Source organism: Plectropomus leopardus, chromosome 14 (genome assembly GCF_026936395.1).
Source record: "Plectropomus leopardus strain MGB_pleo_1.0 chromosome 14, ASM2693639v1, whole genome shotgun sequence".
Taxonomy (NCBI): Eukaryota; Metazoa; Chordata; class Actinopteri; order Perciformes; family Serranidae; genus Plectropomus; species Plectropomus leopardus.
This window is the reverse complement of record NC_142189.1, coordinates 23384563-23396455: the sequence shown is the minus strand read 5'-3', so window position 1 is coordinate 23396455 and position 11893 is coordinate 23384563. Positions and strand designations below refer to the sequence as shown.

Here is an 11893-nt window from a genome sequence, read left to right as displayed (position 1 = left end):
GTTGTTTATTTATTATTTTTATTTCAATTTATTTATATTTTTTTGACGGAACTGTTTGTGTGACAAAGCATTGTCCAAAGGATGAGAAAACTTTTGTTTTGCATTAGCAGTTAGTTGAAATGGAGATAATTGCAGTTAAATTTAAAAAAATAGCAATAGTCGTCTTTTTAACATTAATGTTTTTATGGGCATTTCTAAAGGCTTTACTGCATATTCAACAAGCTTGTCATCTGACAGGTTTGACAAGTGAGTCAGTGCATTCAGTGGGGTTCAGTGGGTTGTTTTGGAGCCATTAGGATCTGTAAATGTATTGTGTCAATATACAACAATGCTTTGAGTTTTTTACGGTACTTTTTAAGTACTTTGAATACTTTGAGTATTTTTAAAAGCAGGTACTCCAATATTTTAATTGAAGTCATAATTTGAGTCAGCAACTCTCACTTGTATCGGAGTAATATCTAACCAGGAGTATCTATACTTTGACTCAAGTAATAGATTTGTATATTTTTTCAAACACTGCTTTTACCCATGTATCTTTACTCATGTTGGTTTTTTTGTTTGTTTGTGCATTTGTTAAAGAAAATCCTGCGTAGTCTATGTTTAAAGGTGGTGGTGTACTGAATTGCACTCTATGGGGAACTGTTTCTAAGTTTTACACCCCAGTCTAGCCAGAGGAGGGAGACATTGCACTTTATTCCCTCAGCAGTTTTGCTCTGAACTTCCTCCAAAATCACTAAAGCTAAAGTGCTTTCCACCATGAATCCTTTAATTTGACTACAAGCTACACTAAAATATCTGGTATGTTACGAGGGGTAATTTCTTTGCTCTCTGCTTAATGTGTGAGGACCAACTCGGTGAACTCTAACAGTGCTGTTGTATTTCTGCCTGCTCAGTCTTTAAAAGTCTCCCCCACAGAGGTTAACGGGGTCATCTGGCCTGCAAAGACGATCCACATCTTGAAAACATTCAGCCCAACAGATGCAGGAGAGCGGTATTGAGTATCATTTAGACAAAAAACAAAAAGAGTATCTTCAACCTCTCATCAGAGGCTGTTACATAATAGCAATGCAATAATGCTAGCCATGATTGCTAGCAGTGGTCAGCCAGTATCTACAGTAAACGCAGTGAAGATTGGTGAAGGAGGGCACACTTCAAAGATTTTGTTAAATTAATAACAGCTGTTGATTCTCTGTAGTTTACGGTGAACTGTACCTTCAAACAACAGTCCCATTCTGAAGAGCAGCCCAGGAATGAGGCACTTTATTCATACGGCTAGAGCCGAGCACACGTTTGATACTGGAATCCATGATAGCAATTTCAAAGTCTTCCACAAACCCCCACTTCACCACCACACTCTTTAACTATGTCATTACTCCCTTGTGGTGAGCGACTGGCTCGGCAGACTGCTCGGTGTGGTGCAACAATCACATCCAGCTGCTGAGAATGGGATCTGACATGTGAAACCACTACACACACTCACCCACTCCACACATCATGATGCAACATACAGTATACACAAAACTACAAGCCAGGGCTGCTTATGCATGCAGGCACTGGAATACAAAATCCATTCTTTACGGCAGGAGCAGGAACAGAAAAACTTCATTCTCAGTTGAAAAGTTGGGTTTTTATTCCATCGGTATGTACTGAAATATACAAAACACTGACACCTGCCAATCCAGCGGCAACAAAGACAGGAAGAAGACAACAGGAAACATGAACGTACTCCCAAAACACACCACCCACAAAACTGTAGTACATTAAACTCCCATGTGAACCAAATTGCAAGTATACCTAGTTTCTACCATGTCCACTGTCTAGACAAAAGGGCTGTTGAAACGGTCCAGACAACAAAACAAACAAGGACACCAAAATTTTGTTCTTTGTAAAAACCTTGGTTGGCCACCTCTGGCGATGCAACACTTCAGATACCTAAAGAGCATCAGAAACACATATTCCAGAATTGGAGTGCTTTAAGTCACATTCAAGAATACTGCTTAAAGGGATAGTTCAGATTTTCTGAAGTGGGGTTGTGTGGAGTACTTATCCATAGAAAGTATATTACAAATGATAGGTGTCAGTCTGCAGTTTGGAGAAGCAAGCTGGAATCCAACATGGAAGCTAAGCAATGTACTTCTGGAGCAAAAACACGTATTTTAGCCACCAACAAAAATCAATATAACTTTAAGTGTATGCTATACTGGGAGTATTTTTACTGCTAACCTTAATGTCAGACAGTGATTTCCAACTGTTAAATGAAGCTGTTATATTGCTGCCTTCAAACACAGGAGCCGCTAGTCTACCATTGCCTCGGTCAGTTATTTTGCTTGTGTTATTGAGCATCTTCGGCAATTAAAAGGTTAGTGCGGTTTCACCAAAGTCACCCAATAGCAAAAACAAACTAACTGATCGAGGCAGTGATAGACCTGCATCTCTTATGTTCAGCAACTAAAATGACTGTTGTTCTTAACGGAGTCTAGCGGCTTTGACAAGAGCATAGATGGGGAACTAAAGCTTTTATAAGCTTTACACTATATGTTATAAGCTGCTTTTGTGTGGAAACAGGCAGTCTAAAACATAGGTAAAGCAGTAGAAATACTCTCAATATAACACTTAAACTGATGCTTTTTTTTAGGTGGCTCAAATACATTTTGCTGTTGACCAAAGCAGTACATAACTTAGCTTCCATGTCGGAATCCAGCCTGCTTTTCCAAACAGGGCACGTGCTGAATGACATCTACTGTATGTAATACATTGACCACGGATAAGTACCCTATACAACTCCTAAAAAACTCTGAATTATCTCTTAAAGTACAGAAAAAAGATACACAGAAACATGATGCTCTAACATATGCTGTTTCAGCCTCATACTGAACAGAAAAATGGCTCCACTATTGCATTTACTGACAATTCAGTGACTTAAGAAATTCATGTAAATTTTGAAAAAAGTTTGGAAACACTGAAATGAAAGAATATATTTGGCCAGGGTCTGTTGGTCACTGTCTCCAGGGGAAGGTTAGTAGAGCTTGCCAATACTGTGTGAGTTGCATCAACCTTTCTGCTGATCATCTCTGGTTAAAACTTTGCACTGACACTGGACCCTCGAACAGTTTGCTCTCTGTAGCAGCGAATAGTGCTTCTATTCAGTTGCTAAGTTCAATGGTAATATAGTGCAAAAATCTACCACAATTATGAAATACATTAAAAAAACATACAAATATATGTGATGGTTCCAGTTTCATGCCAAAGGACAGTCTCACAAACAGTTGGGAAATGAGAACAAAACTTGTGCGTTTTCAATTCTCACACTTTAAATCCCTTGTGAAAAGTGCCCTTTACTCCTGGGGTAAGCTCTCCAATCTCTTCTCTCACATAAAGAACAGTCATATTATTACTCAAGGTTATCCAAAATTGTGTGTACAATAACTAAGCTATTAAGTTCACCTTGTTTTGGTTTGTGGTTGTTCTTAAAAATGAACCAAACTTGAGTAAATCCGTGGAATGTTTTGATATCGTGCAAACACTCTCCTCTCCTCACAGTTTCTTAATGCGTTTCTGTGGCACACATCCCCACCTGCGTACTGCTTGTAGCAGAGCATCCTGCTACAAATTCTGTTGGGTTTTTCCCAGTTTAAAGCCTCTGGTGAGTGATTCTCCTCCTGATCGGCTTCTCTCTTGTTTCCACAACAAACAGTCCTGGAGGGAAAATCCGCAGCTCCCAAAGCTTCATCAAAAAGTCCCCTGTGACAATCCTTGTCCTTTAATACATGTGGTGTCACAAGACCCCTGTGCCACTAGGGGTCCTCTTCCATGTCGTCCAGGTTGGGAGCCATGATGAAGTGTTTGGGGTAGAGGAGACTGTGCTCGTCTGCGTACTCCTCCCAACGTGCGTCGTCGCTCTCGTGGGTGATGTAGCGCTCTCCTCGCCGCGTCTCAAACTCCCTGAGGTCCAGCCATGTCTGATAGTCCTGAGGATGAAACACAGGCGCTTTTATATGCATTCAGTACATTGTTTTCCTTGTGAGGAAGTGTTTCTGACATTAAGTTATTTAACCCTTTAAAACCCAGATCGACATCAGTTTCTTGTGTTACATTTGGTGGCTTTTCACAAGTGTTTAAACCTTAAACCCTAAGCAAATTGGTTTGATTTCTTTTGGGGTAAAAAAAAGGAAACAAGCGACTTGGCAAGCCGTGTCTTAAAAATTGCGAGAAATTAGGAAAACCGGATGAAAACATTAATTTAAGATTAGTTTAAAAAGGAGAGAAACAAAGGCAAGTAAAAAAAAAAATTGGAAAATAATTATTAGAAAATGTAATTAGAATTATATATTTAAAGTGAATTAGATTTACATTTACATGCACTTTCTCAAGCCATAGCCTTTTTTATTTGTTTTGTTTTGTTTTAAACTGTAACTTTTTACTAATTCCTTGCTAATTTGGGGTAATTTCTAGGGTACTCATTGCCTTCCTCCCATGTTACACAGTTATTTTCAAGTTGGGTGAATCAGAAATGTCAATACAAGTTGTATTGCTTGTGTCCTAGGACAGTTTTCATTAAAATAAATAAAATAAATAAAACATTTCATACCATTAAAAAATGGTTTGACTGCATGTTCACAGGTTTTCTACAACATGTGTTAAAGAATGGATGGCTGAAGGTGTATATGTTCCACAAGTCTGGCTCACAGGATGTAGACTGTGAGTATAAACCTGTTTACTGGCCTATTTCAGACCAAAAAAACCTGCCGTTACATGAAAGTAGTCTCACATAGCGGGACATATCTCTACACTATTTTAGCACTGCTTGTGAAACAACAACAACCCAAAGCTTACAACATACACAGAAAAATGTCTCCAATGTCACAGTCGGTGTCCTGATTCTTTCAGACTTTTGGGAAAACTGGACTAAGTGTCAGTTTAAGACTCACTGAGGTTGCCTTTATCATTAATCTGTCTTTGTTTTCACTTGGTCACTTTATAATTTAGAGGATTATGTTTTCTTGGATTCTGGGTTTCAGTTTACTGGTTTTCTGTTTTTCCCTCCTGTGTTTCTGTGTTGCCTTTTCCTCATTTGCCATTCACACACCTGTCCTGCATCAGCCTCGTTAGTCCTTCCTGCGCCTCGGTTTCTCTCAGCCAATCAGCTCGCTGCCTGTTCTTCTGCCTCATCATCTTATTCCCCTCACCTGAGCTTCTCTGCCCATTTTCTCCACCTGCACTTCATCTCCTCGTCAGTCTAGCTTGTATTTAGGTCCTGTTTTGCAGCTCAGTCTCTGTTTGATTCTTGACTTGTTTGTGTGATGTTCAGTGTCTGTGTTCTTGAACTGAAGCGTGATCGTTTGAGTCCCTGTTGCCTGCCATCTCCAACATTTGGGACCATGTGCTCTGCATTACGTGCATCTAAAATGTCTGTTTTATGTGGCATTTTCTTTTGTGGGGATTTGGCCATTTTGATCACAGGGCTTCCCTCCCCACATGCAAATGTTCCACTAGAATGAGTTCCCTCCAGATACTATTTTGCAAAGACACTTATGCTGCATCCTGGGCTTAGCGCTGCCCAAGACAACTGTGATTGGTTTGAAAAAGAAAATACAAACAACCCAGAACATTTTTTTTTCTTCATGCAGAATTATAATGGGTAGAATTATGATGGGACACATATGGCTATGTTAAATCCAAGGATTTAAGAACTGTGCTGGATACCTGCTCTTGGCAAAATAAAAAATGTATTGATACAGCTTATGAAAACCTAAAACCTATGGGATTTTTAAAGTCCTATTCTTTTTTTCTGACTTCTACTTGTGATAATCATTTTATAAATTGCTGAACTACAGTTCCCATTATTCTGAAGGGGTTGGAAAAGAGGAAAGTCACAGTTTTAAATCAAGTCACACAACTGGGGTACAACACATGCACAGTGAAACCTGATCTGCAGTTGCCAAAAGGCTCAATAGCTGGCACACTATCTTAGAAGTCCATAATAAAAGACCATAAACAAATACCTTCTATAAGAAAATGTTCTATTGTATATCAGCCACATCAATGTGAGTGGACATCAAAGTTCTGTCAGGCCGAACGCACTTAAGGAGGCTAGAAATAGTGCACCCAAAGAGCACCTCAGTGGAGACTGTCCCTTTCTTTTTAGTGCTGTCTGCTATAACCCTCCAAAATCACATCTCCGGCTGCACTGCGTATGTGTCACAGCCTAAGCTTCCACGGGGTCAAAGAGCTTGTCCCAGCCTCTTTAGAGCAGCCTTGGTCGAAGCAGTTGCAGTAGAGTGGGTGAAACCAGGGACCACAGTTGTTTTTTTTATGCCTACATTTGTCAACATTTTGGCAAATGTACATCGTGAAAAATCATGCAGAATTAAAGAGGCCCTATTACACTCACTTTCTGGATCTTATTTGTATTTTGGGGGTCAACTAGAATAGGTTTACATGCATTAATGATCAAAAAATATTTGTCTTATACTGCCCTTTGCTGCAGCACATCTGTCTGCGCTCATGTCCCGCCTCCTGAAATACCCAGTCTGCTGTGATTGGTCAGCTGGCTCTCTCTATGCACATTCAACTGTTACTTCTTACATTGTGATATTATCAAGATTCTGAAGTTAAAAACACTAAAACTCAAACAAGCTATTTAAGGCAGCTTAGGAACAGTGCCTTCTGAGGAGTGAGAGCTCACTTTGGCTTGAACTTTGGGCTTTATTACTTAGGAGACCTTTTACAAGCACAAAAACATCACACAAAACAATAAAGAAAAGGGAAAAACCCAAAAAGTGTGATAGGTCCCCTTGAACTATTAACTGTTCCTGTTCTCACTTTAATCATAGCCAACTATCAGTGGACTGTTGGTACCCAAGAAAATTTCCAAACGAGATAATTATGAGACAGTATCCTAGGAAAATGAAGTTAAACTGAGTATATCAGTAAATTTCATCTCTGTTTGTTCATGTTGTATGACTGAAAAGAAAGAGTGTGACTTGGGTGAATGTGCCAAAGAAAATAAGGTAATATGTCACCTGTAACCAGGGATGGCTGAGACACTTGTCCACGCTGTACCTCTTCCTCATCTTGACTTGGAGAAGATTGTTGATCAGATCTGTGGCTGTGAGGGAAATTGACAATGTGCAGTTTCTATGAATAAAGTGAATTTAAAAGATACATCATCTTAGCAATATACTAAAGGATGTGACTTTCAAAAAGGGCAAGACTCTCTAAGCTCTTCACAGAAAAAAATGAAGATCTACAAGAACAGTAGTTAGTGTCATTGGCTTGCTCAAGATAAGCATCAACACTTTCACCCCTTGTTTCAGCATGTGATACCTTTTACACTGTATGTGAGAGGAGCTTCAGCCTGGGCAGCTGGGGAGGTTTGAAAGTGATTCATCGCAACTCAAGACAAAGAAAAGTCAGATCAAAGTTCAGACAACGCAGACATGTAGGTGGGGAGGACAACTCTGAGGCTACATGCCTGAGTATCACTTTGACATTAAACTACAGGTGCAGCCAGGCTGCCAAGCACGTACAAGAGTGAACATCTAACCGCCAGATTAGATCAAGCATTTGTGAAAATGTGTTTTACGCCTTCTTACCCTCTGCAGAAATGTCCTTCCAGGGCGTAGGAGGGTACATGAAGGCAGCATTCTGGATCTGGTCGTTAATATCCTCGTCCTCATTAAAAGGGAATGTCCCGCTCAAGCTGACGTACACAATGACCCCCACTGACCACATGTCTAAGGAGCGGTTGTAGCCTTTACTGCGCAGCACCTCTGGAGCCAGGTAAGCTGGAGTGCCCACTACAGACCGTCGGAATGACTTTTCGCCAATGATACGGGCAAAGCCAAAGTCACACAGTTTTACCTGCGAGAAGACAGAAAAACACAGTTAACGTACTGGTACCTGCATACAGACAGAACAAAAACACACACTTAAATTTTTGGTATTTCAAATTTCCTTATCAGAAATAGAAGTGAGAACAAAATTAATTATTTGATTTTCATTTTAAAATCCATAAAGGTAAAACAAGCTATTTCTAGTCTTATGGGTAAGACAATTTCCTTTTCTGCTATCAAAATCAAGAGAAAAAAAGGTGAAAAAAACAGTCTTTTTTTTTTATTTCCTGAAACCAATAGTTGTCCTTTGAAAAACAAAAACACATTCATTGACATCATTTTACTCTTATCAGAACAAGGTCTATCATCTACAAAAATCTCTGTCAGAGGTTTTTTTGCATGGTGTGTCTGGAGATTCTGCACCAAAAATGGAAGATTTTATTTTATTTTATGCATGGGAGAAAGTGTAAGTGGCATTTTTATTTTGTGCATTCAATGTCTGACCCCAAAAACGAAAACATGGCTTGTTTTTTATTTTTTCACTTTTGGATTTTTAATGAAATTTTCACTTCTGCCTCTGAGAGGGAATTTAAAGACCAAAAAACTAACTGACCACAATCCACAAATATCTATTTTGTACCTGAGGAAAAGGCTCCGCAGAGGCCAGTAGTACATTCTCAGGCTTCAAGTCACAGTGAACAATGTTTTTGAAGTGCAGATGTCTCAGGGCCACCAGGATCTGTTGCAAGCAAATGTACAGATTAAGCTTAAAAAAATCCAGATGACAACAATATAAACTCCAGCATCTCAATGTTTTAATGCATGAAGCGTGTGATATAAACACAGTGATGTTTGTATAATCCAAGCACTCGAATCTATGACGCTGCCATATGGAAAAATAACAGTAGTATAAGCACACAAAGGCCCTTAAATACTTCCATCCTGACCGGTACCTTCACAAAAAGACACATGATCTCATCTCATCATCACATCTATATTCACGAGGCCTGGCGTAAGCTAGCACTGCACGCATGTCTGCCTGTGGCCCCGTACCAAAACCGCAGCGCGCCTGGCTCTCCTATCCTGACCCCGACTTTGACAGAAGTCCTCCCGGGCCACATCAGAGCCAGGCTCGCCGCAGCTAATGGGGCTGTTGTTAATGGCCCCGCTCCTGTTTGGGACCCGGGATCCACTGAGGCCCCGGGGCCTGCTGCGCTTCTAATCAGGCCACAAAGCCACTAGCACACTGCAGGCTGTAATCCACGGGCCAGGGAGGAGGCCGTGATGCCATGCAGACTGATCCTGTAAACAATCCCCCCCAAATCAGCTAACCACAAGAATAAACACGTGCTGGAGCTGCAGCAGAGGCTCAGTGGGCTTAAACACCCCAAAAACAGAAGGGAGGACAGCGAGAGAGGGAAAGAAATCTATGACACAAAATAAAACACAAAGAATGTCAGCAAGAAGTGAAGGAAGCTGTCATTTTGAAGTATAAGATTCATAAAGGCAATGTCACATATGGGTTTATCCGTAATCAGCTACTTACAGAGAGAATATAGCAACATTAGGTGACAAAGTATTTGAGTCTGAACCCTGAAATTTTCAAGCTGAAAACTTGATGTGAAAAAAGACAGAAAGAGATGGAGTGCTCCTTTGCAAAAACAGACCTGTGTGACGAGGAACTTGGTGATCCGTTCAGGCAGTTTGCTCTTCTCGCTGGACAAAATCATCTCCAGCATGTCGCCGTGCAGCTTCTCCATGACAACAAACACCCGCTCCGGCGTCTCAAACATACACTCCAAGTTGACAATACCTGGGTGATGCAGATTCTGAAGAAAAGCACAAGACACAGTACATCTACCAGAGCTCCCATGGCTTAGGGCAAAAAAGATTTAAGACTCTTAAATGCCACTTGAAATGAAATTTAAGACCAATTTTATAATAATAATCAAAAAAAAGGAGAAAAAAAAACATAAAGCAACATCAGTAGACTTAGGGACAATATCGTCCAACTGTTTATTGTAAATAAATTATAAACATGACATTTTTGTCTCATGGTGTAGACGAGTGTAGAACAGAACTAGGAAATGCCTGGTGCTTTTTGGCAGGTTTTCTTGGAGATTTTGTGTTTCTTACATTGTGCCGAGTTTGAAAAGCATTCTGCATAAAATACACCAAGACTCCAATGCATTTCCTCGTACTGGTTTCAGCCACGTCACTAAATCTTAAATAATCAATTTTTGTTGACTTTGCACTTCCACGTGTCGTCCAACATACAGTGACAGCCAGCTAGCACACAGTGGTTCCTCTTTCTTTGAGTATCAGTCAAATTATGAGCATTGCTGATTCTGCTATCCTGATCTGCATGACATTAATGCAATACATTAACATTAAATTATTTTTAAAAACCAGATGTTACCAATTATTTTGAGATTTTCAAGGAGCGCCAATCTATAGCGTGTACTGTATATCATAAGGCTCCTGAAAAAGGCCTCTCATACTTAAAGTACATGCTAGACTTTGATTTCATTTTGAGTTATCACTGATGGATTCTGGTCATTACCTGTAATATGGCCACCTCATTTCTTAGCTGGCTCTCCTGCTTGGTAGGAAACCTCATCTTGTCAATAACCTTAATGGCCACATCTCTGCCGCTCTTTCTGTGTTTGCCTAAAATATAATGGGGGAGGGAAAGTGAACAGATTTTATTAGCCTGCAAGGTAAATATAAGCCAAAATGGAGAAAAAGATGATATAAATTGTAAGCGAAACATACCTCCATACACAATGCCAAACTGGCCAGATCCCAACACCTCATCGGAGAATATTTGGTACACTGACGAAATGTCCTACAGAGATCATTTTCATTGTTACTGTTTTGTTTTTGTTTCAAATTTTTTTATGCTGACATTTGCAATCCATAAAGGTTACATCATTAAAAGTCCGGGGAAAAAAAATGTTTCTCTTCCAAAATGTTTTCTGGTATTGCCAAATATTTAACTTTCACTCAATGCAGAAGTGGAACTAAGACGAAACTCCCTTGACCAGAAATATGGGTCAGCAGCTTCCCCATTTTGTGCAGCATGAACGCTTCCACTGGAGGTTTTGGTAAAGACACAGTAGGATACGATTTCTCATTTTACCCAAACAGATGCTTTAATAGCACATGGATGCATGCATGTGAAGGCTGTGCAAGGAAATAGTGCAACAGCATCTCTGAGGAAGAAAAGAAGCCCCACTCACCACATTCTCCTGTACCTGGCAGTTGGACACCGATATGCTGATGGACAGCTCTTCTGGAGAAGAAAGCACATCATGTTTTAACATTCAACAACTTTACCAAAGAATACGTATGAATGTTTAATTGTAGTCAGGGATGCATTGCTTAAATACTTTTTTCTCAGCCTTCAAGCTTATCGCAGCTGCGTGCAATAAGTCACAGCCCCACATAATGAAGCATTTTATTACACAATAAATTGGCTATAAAATTGATCTGGGAAGCTATGTGTGACTGAATGGTGCAAGCATGCAATGCATTTCATAACATGGAATTTAAACAGCCGCAGGGGCTAATTCTGCATACCAGCCGATGAACACAAAAGCCAGAGATAAAAGCAAGTAAAATGATGTTGTGATCATTTAGCTGATTCTACACACAGAACTTTTATTTCAGTCTTGGAAAACAAGATCTAGCTTGGAATGAGAAGTGACTACCTAAAGGACACCAACACTTGAAGAAAAAACATAATTATAATTTTGGTTGTCTATATCTTTATTTCGAACATGAGAGAGTAAAAATGAAATATAAATAAGTAAAAAGTGTGTGTTAAAGTGTAAAAAAGTGTTTCATGTCCAAAAAGAAGTATGAGGAAGTGAATACTTATCAAATCCTATCCCCTTTTTTTTAAATTTACCAGCTCACCAACAAACACTGCATGAATAAATGAATCCAGATACACTAATGAGGACCTGTCTTTGTTTTTAAAGACCAACACCGTCATCTGACTACTGTGAGGGGGAGCTCAGTCGCTGCACAGTCATGTCAGGTCATTTGTCACT

General features: G+C 39.8%; 1 protein-coding gene across 2 annotated transcripts in view; it reads right to left on the bottom strand.

The window, feature by feature from the left end:
• Nucleotides 1-1605: 1605 nt before the first annotated feature.
• Nucleotides 1606-11893, bottom strand: part of prkd3 (protein kinase D3) — a 51929-nt gene continuing 41641 nt past the window's right edge. For both annotated transcript variants that reach the window (XM_042500652.2, XM_042500651.2), the window contains exons 12-19: nt 11078-11130; nt 10611-10683; nt 10399-10505; nt 9503-9664; nt 8476-8574; nt 7596-7863; nt 7023-7108; nt 1606-3968 (exon numbers count right to left, since the gene is read on the bottom strand). In XM_042500652.2, the coding sequence (XP_042356586.1) occupies nt 3795-3968; nt 7023-7108; nt 7596-7863; nt 8476-8574; nt 9503-9664; nt 10399-10505; nt 10611-10683; nt 11078-11130 (1022 nt within the window). In that variant the 3' untranslated portion in view covers nt 1606-3794. The remainder of the gene's footprint in view (nt 3969-7022; nt 7109-7595; nt 7864-8475; nt 8575-9502; nt 9665-10398; nt 10506-10610; nt 10684-11077; nt 11131-11893) is intronic.